A 12,756-nucleotide genomic window follows, 5' to 3' on the forward strand; every position below is an offset into this window, starting at 1 on the left:
GTCTCGTAAAACTCGCTAGAGTTGCTTCAAATGCCAAGAGGAGAACCAAACCTATTGGAGAACCCAGGAAAAAGTTCGATGCTTAACAAACTCATAGAGTCGCTCGAGCTCTTTGCTACGCTGCGTGAGGACGACCTCACCGATCGCGCGCGCTCAGCGCTGGCACTTCGCCAGAATGTGAAGTTCGGCCTTGTACCGGGCTTTCTCTACAAGCGATTCTTCGTGGCGCTGGTCGGCGCACACAGCTGGGCTGGCCGCGCCCTCACCCTTGCCCCGGGCAGGTCCGACATCACATCTGTCTTCATCGACACGTTTCAGCTGCTCAGTTCCAGTTTGTTGGGCCCGTTCCAGCCGAAGGCAACTAAGCTCGCTCTGGTGCTAGCTCTACTGCGCACAGATACGCTGTGCGTCTACGCACGGCTGCTTTCCGCGCCCGTCACCGCAGGCAGCAGCCAGGATGGCGGGGCCGGCGCCGCTGGCACCAACATCAACAGATATCTTGACCTACAGCTGGCGGTGGCAGAGTTCGTGTCCACCTTCATGTTCATCGTGTTGTGTGACATGCTGTCGCCGGTCGATGCGGCGGCGGCCTCGGACGTCGCCCTGACGAACGAGGTCCGGGCCGCCTTGGTCCACAGCCGTGTCCTGGAGCACACGGCAGCGGTGCTGCTGCAAGCCGCCGCCGCCGCGCCGCCGCCGCAGCAGCAGCCGCAGCCGCAGGCTGAAGCTGCCGCGACAGCGGCAGCGTCAGAAACGGCTATGTTGCAGGACTTGGCGGTCGCTGCTGGCATTCCCTGGATATCGGTGTACACAGAGCTACGGTGCATCAGCAGGGATGACCAACCAGACACACGCTCGGCGGCTGGCGCAAGCGGCACAAGCAATGCCTGCGGAAGCGCCATCACCTGGGCAAGGCTTTCACGGCCGGTCATGTTGTTCGCCATAGCCCTGGACAAAGTGCTGATTCCAAGGCTGGGGCCCGGGCTGTGGGACCAGCTGGCACCGCGGTCACAGCCCAGCGATTGCCCTCCGGCGCCCCAAGCACCAGCAGCAACTGGGGCTGCAAATACGGTGCTGCAGCAGGCGCGGCAGCTGCTCGGCGGCCCTTGCATGCAGCTATGGGTCCTGTGGGCTACGCAGTGCGCAGCACGCACCGTCCCGCGCGGCCCTGGAGGCCCTGGCGCCGCCCGCGCGCGCGCCGCCGCACAGCGCTCGACAGCAGGAGCGGAAGCGCTGGCTGGTGTGGAACCTGCCGCGGGCCGCGCAGGTGCTAAGCCGCTCCGGGCCGGCGTGCGCCTGGGGCCGGCCCGGCCGGCTGTAGGGCCGCTCACCCCCCATGAATTTGGAGCGGGTGGAATGCCTGCCACCTGCGGCTTGACTGTCGGGCAGCTGAAGACTGTGGTGGCATCAGTGCTGGGAGTCGGCTCCTTCGTGTTCCAGGCCAGCACCAGCACCACCAGCACCAGCGGCACCAGCAGCACCAGCGGCACCAGCAACAGCAGCGGCACCAGCAACAGCAGCGGCGGCGTGGGCGGCGCAATGGCGGCTTGGGCGGGCGGGGCAGCGGCAATAGCGGAGCAGGCGACGGAGCCGCTCTGCCCGCCGGTACGAGTGTACGACTCCTTGCACGCGGCTGCGGAAGCGCTGTGGCTGGGCATGGGGCCGCCCGCTACAGCCTCCGAAGCCGCTGCTGCAGCCGCCGTGCCTTGTGCGCACGCAGCGCTGTCGCCCGAGGAGGTAGCGCAGCCGCTGGAGCTGATGCAGCGCCTGCTGGGGTCACTACAGCCCGCCGAGGCGGCGGTGCGGCTGCCGGGCCTGTGGCGGCTGCTGCTGTGGGCCTCAGGGCAGACACCACAGATGCGCCTGGCGGTTGAGGCGTTCAAGCTGCTGGAGCTACAGCTGCCGCCGCCGGCGCCGCCGACTGTGGCACCGGCCCTGCAGCCGGCGGCTGCAGCAATGCCCGGCCCGGTGCTTAGCTACAGCCTGCGCTGCGCGCTGGACGCGGGTCTGCTGCCGGCGCTGGAGGCCCGCCTGCGGCGGCCGGCGGACTGGCTGCAGCCGGACACGGTACGCGCCGTTGCAGCCGCAGGCGGCAGAAGCGCTGGCAGGAAGATGCCGGGTGCCCGCTTGGTGCTGTGCTCGGTGCACTTGCTGTGTGCTAAGGGTGTGTGGGCGGCGGTGCTTGCGCACGCGCCGCCCGCTCAGGTGGCCTCTCTGGTGGTGACGCTGGCGGCGGCGTGGCGCCTGCTGGCCAGCGGCGGCGCCGGTTTCAGTGGCGGCGGCGCCGCCGCCAGGTCAGGAACACCGGCAGCGGCCTACATTGAGTCTGGCAAGGCGCTGGCCGGGGAGCTGGTGCGGCTGCTGGAGGTGGCCCTGCAGACGGAGAGGCGCACCTCGCAGCTGCTGGACGACGAGAGCGAGGAGGGGGAGGGGGAGGAGGACGAGGACGAGGACGAGGAGGGGGTGGGGGTGGGGGAGGAGGCGAGCGAGGAAAAGAGCGTGGCAGCCGTGACACATCTCCTGGAGGGGATGGTACGGCTGTTCCAAGGTGGTGGCAAGCCGCCCTCGAAAACAACGCCTGCATCCGCCGCCGCGCCGGCGGCTGCAGTCCGCAGCGTACAGCAGATGCCAGCGCCGCCGCGCGCGCCACGGCCACCGGTGCCTCCGCCACCACCGCCGCCGCCACCACTGCCGCCGCCATCAGTGCAACCGCCGCCGCCGCCACCACAGGTAACGATGCAGCCGCAGCCGGCCACGACGCACCAGCAGCGGCTGCTGGCGAGCCTGTGCCTGTGGCAGTGGGCCCCCGCCACCATGGGGGAGGCGCAGCGGCAGCTGCAGGCGGAGCTGGCGGCGGCGCCTGCGACCGCCAGCAGCCCTGATGACATGCTGAACGCTCTGGCCCGTGTGTTGGTGGATGAGGACAGTTGCCTCGGCGCCGTGACGCCATCGCTGGGCCACCTCACGACCATTGCCGTGCACGTCTTGCTTAACAAGGCCGCACACGCAGGCGCCAGCACCCCCAGCAGCAACCCCAGCAGTATCAATAGCAGCACGCCCGGCACCAGCACCTCCAGCACTAGCCCGCCGCCGGCCGCGGCTGCGCCGCTGCTGACGTCGCTTTCCGAGATCGCGGCGAATGACTACGACGCGGTCGAGGCGGATGCCGCAGCTGCAGAGGCGTCGTGGCGCGCCTTCCTCACCAGTCAGCAGCTTGGTGCCCGAGGGCTGCTGGCCACGCTGCTGCGCTGGTTGCTCACACACGCGGCGGCGGCACAGGCGGGGCCACAGGCAGGGGTGAGCAGCGCGCTGGCCCTGCTGAACCCCGTCGTGATACTGACGCTCGGCAACGTGCTCCCCACGGTGGCGGCGGCCGCGCCGGAGCTGGTGCTGGCGGCGGCGTGCGATGCGACGGAGCAGCAGTGGCAGCAGCAGCAGCAGCAGCGACAGCAGCTGCGGGCGGCGGGATGCGGCGCGCGTGGCGTGGGCGCCTCCAGCCTGCTTGGCTGCGACGCGGGCGCCGTGATGGGTCCCCTGCTGGTCCTGGCGCGGGAGCTCAGGTGCAATCCGGAGCTGCTGCGCTGGCTGCAGGCGGCGGCGGGAGTGCTGCAGCGGCTGCCTGCGCCCTGGTCCAGCGCGGCAGCACAGGTGCACTTGCGCGGGGAGCTGGCGCAGCCCCGTCTGGCGGTGGCAACGTCGGAGCTGCGGCAGGCGACGCTGCGCAACCGGGACTTGCTCGTGGATGCGGTGCCGTCGGGCGTGGCACTGGTGTGCCCGGCCGGGGTGCAGCGGCGGCTGCAGCGGGGGCTGTGGGCCCCTGGCGACGGCGGGCCGCGGGCACGGGCTGGTGAGCAGGCGGAGGCGGAGGCAAGCGCGGAGGAAGCCGTTACCGGTGGCGATGGAAACAGAAGCGGCAGTAACCAACAGGGGTTGGAAGGCAGCAGCAGTAGCAGGGGCAGTAGCAGCGGGCAGTACGGGGTGAGTGTGGTGCTGTGTGACAACCCGCTGTGCTGCAGCCTGGAGGGTCCCAGTGCGGCCCTGCCGCTCGCTGGCAGCGGGGCTGGTGGCAGCGGCGGCGGCAAGACGTGCGCGCGCTGCAAGCGTGTGCGGTACTGCTGCGGCGTGTGCCAGCTGCAGCACTGGCGCGAGGGAGGCCATAGCGCGGAGTGCGGCAGGCTGCAGGAGCAGCACGCAGCGCCGTAGCGGCAGAGGCACGCGCGGCGGCATGAGATGATGTAGGTGAGTGTGAGTGGCGGGGTTTGGGGCACCTGGGACTGCCTGTCTCTCATGTTCTTTTCATAGCTACTAAGGCGTTTTAGGAACTAGGAGCTTGAAAGGCGTTTTCCGTCGGCTTGTCAAAGCTTGCAGCGTCACAGAGTAGCCGAGGTATCCTCACCCTGTTCCGAGTGTGCCTAGTGATGGGGTCCACCCGCCCCACTGCTGTGCACCGCCGCCACGTCGCAGGCAGCAGCTGAGTGATTGAGGCACGCTGCGCTCGCAAGGAAGGAATGCTGAGCCGCAGGCGTGGTGTGGCACGGCGTGGTGGCGAGCGGCGACCTGAGGAGCCCGGACCGGAGCGGCGCGGCAACCGGAGTGGCAGCGGTGTGGGCCAGAGCCAGCCAGTGCGCTGGCGCTTAACTTGCCTGCTGCTACTGCTGTAGAGTGGAGGAATAAAACGATACGTGGATACGGCAATGTATGGCAGATGGCTGCGGAGGGAACTTCAGTTAGCATGAACTATTGTTAGAGCCCGCCCAGCGGGGTGGTGGGGAGACTAACGCCCCAAGATCTTGGTACGACAGGCCCAGTGTGCCTGAAACGGTTGGAACATTGGCGTTAGTTTCTGCTTTTGCGTTTGGGGCCTGCACGCGGCTTTGGTGGGGTATGCGGCAGGGGGCAGGAGGCAGCGCGGTATCATGTGCTGTTGTTGTGGACGGGGGCAAGGCGCGAGACATGGGTCAGTGGCTCGGCAGTGCAGTTGTGGGTGCCCAGTACTGCAAGTCGCATAGACTCAAGGCTGCTGCTCGCTTTCCCGTTTGCTCTCGACGTGCATTGAAGCCACGCCCTTTTGTCGCCGCGTGCCATGCGCCACTCTAGACTCTACAACGCCAACCCGCTGGCAAATGCACAATGCCATCATCACTTACACGAGGGCGGTGGTGTGCTCTATAAATAGGTCCATGAGCCGGAGGTGCTGACCTCAGAAGCTATGGCCTGTCCACCGGGACCCTAGCAGCAACTACAGGCCTTGCAGACCTGTTGGGTTTGGGGTTTTGCCCCGCCCCCGCCGGGGTACTTCCAGGTTCAAGCTTGTCCCTCATCGTCGGGGCCATCGTCGGGCTCGGTGCACGCGCACCAACAATGGTGCACGTGACATGGCCGTGACGTGCACCAAGGTGCGCGTGCACCGAGCCCGCTGATGGCCCCAGCGTGAGTCTATGCGCGATCTGCTTGAAAAGCAGCCACGTCGTCGTGCCGCGGAAACTCGCCAGGGCTGCAGCCCTACCTGCCGCGGTGGGTCAGACAAGGAAACGCGACAACTGAGCGATGCTGGAGTCTGGATGAGATGCAGCGCCTTTGCACGGTTGGGGTCTCGTGGCAGAACTTAAGAAGGTGTCGCGAAAGGCGGCGCTTCTGCCGCTTCATCCTGGACTCCATCCTGGCCGCACTCCAGTAATCATCCCGTTCCTGCCCCCTGTCCAGGATGGGCCGCCGCGCCGCCCCCACCAGCTCACAGAAACGCTGCTTTGCTCGCTAACTTGTTCAGGGGCAGCTTGCTAACAGAGTACGCTTGTGCGACGGGCTCCGATTCTCATCCCGTTCCTCCCCGCTCCCTGCCACCGCAGCTGTCGACGGCGCGAACACATGTGATGCGGGTCCACCTGGAGGTGAGTGAGTACGGTTGAGGACGGGACTGAGCGGGTGTGGAGTGTGTGGAGTACGGGTCGCACATACAGCGCTTGAAACGTAGGTGCTTACACCGCCTCTCCTCACACATACGCGGGTGGCTACGTGGATTTGGTGGCCGCTCTGTCCAAGTCCAGCCCGCAGCAGTGGCGAGGCGACACGACCCCCGCGGCGGGTGCAGCCAGCTGCTGGTCCCGGCTAGCGGCGCACTACGGCGCTCATGCCGTTCCCCCGCTGTCCAGGATGAAGCGCCGCAGTGCGCCGCTAGCCGGGACCAGCAGCTGGCTGCACCTGCGTGGGGCCCATGTAGCGTATGCAGCCACTGCTGCTGCTGCGGGCTGGACTCGGACAGCGCGGCCACCAAATCCACATAGCCACCCGCGTGTGTGAGGGGGGTGCGTGAGGAGAGGCCCCTGCCACTCACGCATGTATGGGGCCCTCCTCTCCGCTGACCTCTCGGCGGCATTAGATAGGTGGTGGCGGTAGATGGAGCTGGCGGCCGCCCTGTCGGAGGCGTCCAGCCCTCCGGAGGCACGAGGTCGCGCGAGAGGCAGGCAGGGCTGCTACGTATACGTGTGCGCTGCCGACCACACCGCAGCAGTAGCAGTAACATGTCTGAGTGCTGCTTCTTGTCGTATTCTGGAATGACCCCAAAAGCGCCGGCTCAACAGAGCCTATTATTACTTGCGAGTCATTCCATCCCCTGATATAGCGAGAATGGGTAGAGGTCGATATACAACACTTCTCTGACTCCAGCAGACCTGCGCTGCGCCTGCCGGCGGGCTAGCTGCAGAGTTCCGGCACGGTGGCGGTGGTGGCGGCGGCGCTGCTAGCTGATGATGAGCCGGAGTACCGCCGTGATGGCGAGGCCGGCGGCAACGCTGGTGAGCACGAGCGTGACCGTGGGCAGCACCATCCCAGCAGCAGCCACTCACCTGGCGCATGAGGGTGTGCGCGCCGCCGGGTGCACAGGCGGCGCCGCCAGTGCCGGACACCTCGCGTCAGGTGGGTAGCTTGGTGGGATCTTCGTGGGCGCGGGGTGGTGTTATCGTCCTCATTCCGCTGAATGCTTTCATGACGTGTCATCCAGCGTCCACCCCGCCCACGGGTCCTGGTTGACGACAGGTCAGCACTCAGCAGCATAAGGACGCAGGTTGCGCAGGGGGGGTGTGCAGGGGGTGCGTGAAGGGGGACGTGGCGGGGTTGGTCAACGTCACGGCCGCATTGGTGGGGCGTGCAGCGGCCGACGAGCTAGGGAAGGAGACGGGCAGTGGCGTACAGCACAACGTGCCGCTGGCCGGCGCCAAGCGCGTGGTGCACTACCTGCCCTGGGCCCCTGGGCGCAGCAGCTGACCAGGACCAGGACCAGGAGCAGGAGCAGGAGCAGGACCGGGTGCAGGAGCAGGTGCAGGTGAGGACTGTGTGCCGGAGTCGCGGAGATGAATTTCGGGCCGCCACAGAACCGGCTGGTAGCGGGGTAGGGTGCGATGGTACATGGCAATGGACGGATCCAAGTGGCTGATATAGTTAAGTCCCGAGAAACAAATTGCACCCAGCCCAGGCATCGACAATCTTGGAACGACCTTGGGTATGGTACGGGAGCCATCACAGGCTCTCTGGGCAAGATCGGGCCTGTGGAGATCATCCAGCTGCAGAGCGAGATGCGGCGGCGGGCGCTGCTAGAGCAGTGGAAGGACAACGCCTGGGCCGGCAGCTTCACAGTGCAGCACGGGCCGGGCCCGGGGCTGGGCGGCGATGTGTAGTGAGCCGTGCAGGTTAGGGTGGAGAAGGACGGCTGGAGGAGCAGGACTGGCGCTGGTGCTGGTGCTGGGTGATTTGCGGCTGGTGGAAGGGCAAGGTGGTGAGGCAGACATGGATGTCAGGGTAGGAGGAGGAGGCCACGCGTGCGTGTGTTTGCCATGCGTGCGTGTGTTTGCCATGCGGGAGCGGGGCATTCCCTTACTACATACTTTCAAGCCCTGTGCGAGAGTCGGCCATACGGTAGCATGGTGCGGCCATAACACGGTGTGGCGTGCCCCTGCGGTCGGACTGTCCCGTCTTGGTAATGGCGCATCCATGTGCCTGTGATGTCCCGTGTTGCAGCGACTTGCTTGATGGGGTGGGACGCAGCCTTCACTCTTCAGCCTGCCGGCACCTCATGTCATGCATCCAGCCTCCCCTGGATACCCGCACGCAGCCGGGGCCGTTCACTATCCAGGTTAGCTGTGCCTGCTGCTGCTCGAGGCGCACTCTACAGTGCGCAGCCACGTGACGTAAGACAGTCATCAGCATCAGAGATTTACAGGTGCAACCTTCTCCTCAGCTGCTATGGCCAAGCAACTCTCTGTGCTGGTATGGCCGCTCAACACGGCAAGCCGCTCCACCACCCGCCTTCCAAAACTATGTGAAGCGGCGGGCCCCTGCCATGGCCCCTGCCTGACAGCTGTCTAAACCGCCGCACCAGCCCGACGCGAATGTCAGCGATGCGCTTTCCAGCCCAGCAACTGCGCCTGACATGCGGCAAACACTTGCGCGATTCGTCTCGACGCCTGCACTCTGCAGCGCCGCCGCGCCCCAACACGTACACCCACACGGGCCGCACTCTTTTCCTCTCCCTGCTTCCCTGCTTCCCTGCCATCAGCTGTGCGCGGCATGATGCCTGAGAGCTGGCAGCAGCCGCTGCCTGTGCTGCCCCACACGGCCACAGTCCCGCCGGCCCCTCGCGCCGGCGGTGCAGTCGGTCAGCCGCACAACAGCCGACACACCCGGCGCCCCCGGCACTTGCCCTCAGCTGTTTACGGTGGCCCCCACTGGCTCAGTGCCAGCATGCGTGCGTCAGCTACCCCGCCTGCCACTAGACCGGCTGCCTTCCTCCTCGCCGCATTGCCGCCGCATGCGGGCACCGCAGCCCCGCCCGCTACTGCCCCGCAACGCGGCATGCGCGCGCCACCGTCCGCCGCCGCCTGCACGCCGGCTGCATCGACAGCTGCGGCGCGGGCACTGCCGCCGCTAGCGCCTGCCGCTCCTCCTCCCTCCCCGCCCCCGCCCCCGCCTTGCCGCCCTCCTCGCCGCCGTCCTCCTTCCGCACCCGCGCCGCCCGCACCGCCGGCACCACCTCCCGCGGCACGAACCCTGCCCCTCCCTTCACCCCCTCCTTCCCCTCTGCTCCCGCTCCCGCCCCCGCCGGTCCCGGCACCAGGTATTTGACCATGTAGGGGCCCTCCAGGTGGTACCCCAGCTTGCGGTAGTAGTGGCGCGTGCCCACGCCCGAGATGACCGCGATCTTGACGGAGCGGTGCTCGCGCGCCGCGATGCGCTCCGCCTCCGCCATAAGCAGGCTGCCGTAGCCCTGTGTGAGGTGGGAGGTGGGAGGCGGGTAGGGGAGGAGCTGTGTGAGCACGGTGGGCAAGGCATGTGGCCAATCGCTCCGTACCTTACCGTGCGCCCCTCCATCCCTGCCGCCTCCACATGGCCTGACGCCCCTGCGCGCCCGCTTCCCATGCCACGGCCCCTTTCCATCGCGGCCCCTTTCCGCCTTGCCACAACCCACCCCAATTCGACACCCCCAAAACACACGCCGCACAGTCCTTCATGTTTCCTTCCCTTGTGATCTCTAGCACACGCGCCTTCTCTCCTCCTCCCTCTGCTCCTCCCTCTCCTCATCCCTCTGCTCCTCCCTCTCCTCCTCCCTCTCCCCCCCACCTGGTGTTGGAAGTTGGCGCTGTCGCGGGCGTGCACCGCCACCGCCGTGCCGTACACGTGCAGCTCACGCACCATGGACACAGCGCCCAGCAGCTCCGGCTGGCGGCTGGAGTCGGGGCCTGAGGAGTGGGGCGGGAGGGGGGATGGTGGGGGAGAGGGGGGATAGAGGGGGAGAGGAGGTGGGAAGGGAGGTGGGGAGGTGGGGAGGGAGGTTGGGATGTGCGCCTTATGGCATGAGGTGAAGGCGAGGCCGATGTTGGTGAGCGACGTGGTCGGCCGGAGTGTGTGGGCGCTGTGTCGCCCGCCAGTACTGGTACCCCAGTAGTGTGCCACCCCACACATGACTGCCCCCTGAACAGCACCACGCACCCGCCAGCTTGCGCAGCCGCAGTAGCCCGACCAGGATGTCCTGTGTGTGGTGGGGCCCACGTGCAGGGGGGGGGAGGGGTGAGGCGCGGTGCGGTGCGGAAACACGACATGAACATGAAAGAACATGAAAAGGCGGTCGGTCCCGGCTCTGAGGCGTCCATCTCCTACCGCGCGCCCCAGTCACCCACCCCTCCCTCTCATGAGCGGCCACGCAGCCCTTCCTCCCACGCCTGGCCACCCAGCCCTTCCTCTCATGTCTAGCACTCACGCCCGGCCACCCACCTGTCGCGGGTCCTCGTACGCCAGGAAGGTCTCCCACCCCCCGTTGGCGGCGTAGTCGCGCCGCAGCAGCTCCACCTGGCGGCGAGGGGGCGGGAAGGGGTGAGGCGGGTGAGGGGGTGTCGAGAGGTGGGGTGCGTGTATACCCATCCGCACATATATGGCATGTACCTTGAGCAATGTAACATACGCACGCACAGACACACGCACACACACATACAGCACAAACACACGCACACACACATAAAGCACACACACACGCACATAACTAACACACACACACACACACACACACACACACACACACACACACACCCACACCCACACCCACACACAAACACCCACACCCACACCCCCCCACACACACACACACACACGCCCCCCCCACACACACACGCACCTGGTCCGGCCTCACGGCGCTGTTGCTGTGGATGTCCTGGATGCCCACCTCGCGCGTGCGCACGTCCCTGCAGGGGGGGGGAGGCGGGGGCGGCGGGGCGGGGGCGGTGGTGTGAGTGAGGTGGTGTGAGGTGAGGTGGGGTGGGGCGGGACTGCGTGAGGCCAGGACGGGCGCGCCAGCGGGCGGACACATGGAGGTAAGGGGTTAAGGAGACTGCGGCCCCTTATCACCCCGTCCACCCGCCTACTGCCTATTCCCACCTCTCACTCCCCAATCTCACCCCCTCTCACGCCCCGCCCCTTCCGCCGCACCCTTGCCACCTCGGCGACCCCCCAAACCGCCGTCCGGGTCACCACCATCACCTGAAGTAATTGCATGCACCCCCCCCCACCTCCGGCCCTCACCTGCACCTCAGCCCCACTGCCGCCCCCCGCCTCCCCTGCCCTCCCCTGCCCTCCCCTGCCCTCACCTGCCCTCACCTGCACCTCAGCCCCACTGCCGCCCCCTGCCGCCCCCCCGCCTCCCCTGCCCTCACCTGCACCTCAGCCCCACTGCCGCCCCACTGCCGCCCCCCGCCCGGCCCCCCCGCCTCCTGCCCTCACCTGCACCTCAGCCCCAGTGCGGCCATGCGCCCCAGCGCCAGCTCCCTCAGGTTGCCCTTCTCCACGCCCGCCGTCACCAGCGGCATGGGGATGTCGCGCTGGATGCGGTAGATGCGCACCTGAGGGGGGAGGGCAGGTGGGGGAGGAGGGGGAGGAGGGAGGTGGTGGGGGAGGAGGGGGAGGAGGGGGAAGCGGGAGGAAGGAGGGACGGGTCCATGTAGGCAATGGAGCAGGGGTGAGTGGCAGGAATGCTGGAGGGGCGGCACGCTGGCCTTAAGCATTTGACTCACGGTCACGTTACCGCAATACCGCGGGATACGTCAGCCGCCTGCCCTGCCCTGCCCTGCCTCTCCTCTTTGCTATCTCATGGGCTGGTGACAACAACCCCCTCCCGCCTTCCGCCTCACCCCCACCCCCTCACCCAGGGCGGCACCAGCGCCAGCACTCGCGCCACCAGGTCCACCAGCTTGTCGGGCGGGTAGTTCCTGGGGTGGGGTGGGGGCGGGAGGGTGGGCGGGGTGGGCGCGGGTGTTATGTTGTTTTTTGGGGGTGATGACGGGTGAAGCAGCAAGACAGAGGAGCTCCATGGGGTGGGGCCTACAAGGACAAGGACAAGGACAAGGACAAGGACAAGGACAAGAAGGCCGGCTATACCCAAACCTCAGCGCCCAGTCACATACAAGTACACACGACGCAACCTCTTCTTCGTGCACGTCCCAACACAACCCACACGACTTCACCAACTCTGCCCCCCTACCCCGTGCCACTCCATAGTCACAGCATATGCCACGCTCTCCTCCTTGCTCTTTTGCAGTGGTTCGCTTTAGTTTGGGCTAGTATCTACAACTCCCCCCCTCCGGGCTTGCTGCCTCCCTTGCCCCCCAGCTCCCACCCCCCGGGCCCTCCCCCACCTGTACAGCCCCCGCTTCCACAGCTCGTACAGCCCCGTGCCGCGGATGACCAGTGTGGGGTAGAGCTTGAGGCCGTCGGTGCGGAAGTGCGGGTTCTCGAAGAACTCGCGGAAGCACTCGATGTCGCGCTCCCAGCCCACTGCCGGCAGGTCCGGCATCATGTGCACCACCACCTGCACGGCAGCAGCAGCAGCGCCGAGGGGTTGGGGTGGGGTGGGGGTCAGTGGGATGAGCTGAGCGTTGTGGCGGAGGGCGTGGGGCGTTGGAGCGTGGAGATTGCAGGGTTCCCTGCCCGAGAACCCCAGCACGAACCCCACACAGCCACGACACACCTTGAATCCGGCGTCCTTGGCCTGCACGAAACACTGCTTGACCGCCGCCACCGTGTGGCCGCTGCGAGCATGGTGTGCGGATGGGTTGGTGGGGCACGAGGCGGGCGATGAGGCGGCGCGCAGTTGGCCGGGCGCTGCCATAGGCTTGAGCACACGCCTACCGTACATACACACGAGCATCAGGGACCAGGGGACCATTTGGGTCCTTGCTGGGAATGGTGGAAACCACCCCCTCCCGCCGCACCCTCCCCCTG

The 12,756-nt window shown here is 67.0% G+C and overlaps 3 protein-coding genes across 4 annotated transcripts in view; 2 read left to right on the forward strand and 1 right to left on the reverse strand.

Annotated features, from left to right (window-relative positions):
• The first annotated feature begins 17 nt into the window (after window positions 1-17).
• Window positions 18-5,449, forward strand: CHLRE_07g354050v5 (uncharacterized protein). 2 transcript variants are annotated; one of them, XM_043064618.1, is made up of 2 exons: window positions 18-4,239; window positions 4,465-5,449. In XM_043064618.1, the coding sequence occupies exon 1, from the start codon at window positions 79-81 to the stop codon at window positions 4,201-4,203; it is 4,125 nt and encodes a 1,374-aa protein (XP_042923187.1). In that variant the 5' UTR covers window positions 18-78; the 3' UTR covers window positions 4,204-4,239; window positions 4,465-5,449. The 2 variants fall into 2 exon arrangements, with proteins under 2 accessions (XP_042923187.1, XP_042923186.1); XM_043064619.1 differs by having other exon boundaries at window positions 18-4,235.
• A 1,178-nt stretch (window positions 5,450-6,627) lies between these two features.
• Window positions 6,628-8,049, forward strand: CHLRE_07g354075v5 (uncharacterized protein). The gene is made up of 2 exons (XM_043064620.1): window positions 6,628-6,912; window positions 7,148-8,049. Exons 1-2 carry the CDS (start codon window positions 6,747-6,749, stop codon window positions 7,258-7,260), a joined length of 279 nt encoding a protein of 92 aa, XP_042923188.1. The 5' UTR covers window positions 6,628-6,746; the 3' UTR covers window positions 7,261-8,049.
• A 145-nt stretch (window positions 8,050-8,194) lies between these two features.
• CHLRE_07g354100v5 (uncharacterized protein) overlaps window positions 8,195-12,756 on the reverse strand; it is an 8,333-nt gene continuing 3,771 nt past the window's right edge. Inside the window, exons 11-19 of the mRNA XM_043064621.1 lie at window positions 12,503-12,563; window positions 12,171-12,343; window positions 11,681-11,744; window positions 11,260-11,378; window positions 10,658-10,724; window positions 10,261-10,335; window positions 9,979-10,018; window positions 9,610-9,728; window positions 8,195-9,256 (exon numbers count right to left, since the gene is read on the reverse strand). Coding sequence (XP_042923189.1) covers window positions 8,825-9,256; window positions 9,610-9,728; window positions 9,979-10,018; window positions 10,261-10,335; window positions 10,658-10,724; window positions 11,260-11,378; window positions 11,681-11,744; window positions 12,171-12,343; window positions 12,503-12,563 — 1,150 coding nt within the window. The 3' untranslated portion in view covers window positions 8,195-8,824. The remainder of the gene's footprint in view (window positions 9,257-9,609; window positions 9,729-9,978; window positions 10,019-10,260; window positions 10,336-10,657; window positions 10,725-11,259; window positions 11,379-11,680; window positions 11,745-12,170; window positions 12,344-12,502; window positions 12,564-12,756) is intronic.

This window comes from Chlamydomonas reinhardtii, chromosome 7, assembly GCF_000002595.2.
Source record: "Chlamydomonas reinhardtii strain CC-503 cw92 mt+ chromosome 7, whole genome shotgun sequence".
Lineage (NCBI taxonomy): Eukaryota > Viridiplantae > Chlorophyta > Chlorophyceae > Chlamydomonadales > Chlamydomonadaceae > Chlamydomonas > Chlamydomonas reinhardtii.

What these genes read in the sequence shown, in the direction of transcription:
- CHLRE_07g354050v5 (XM_043064618.1), top strand. Translation starts at nt 79, where the DNA reads ATGCTTAACAAACTCATAGAGTCGCTCGAGCTCTTTGCTACGCTGCGT.
- CHLRE_07g354075v5 (XM_043064620.1), top strand. Translation starts at nt 6,747, where the DNA reads ATGAGCCGGAGTACCGCCGTGATGGCGAGGCCGGCGGCAACGCTGGTG. An exon ending in TGCCGGACACCTCGCGTCAG is followed by an intron (nt 6,913 to 7,147) that starts GTGGGTAGCTTG and finishes TGGGGCGTGCAG; the next exon opens with CGGCCGACGAGCTAGGGAAG.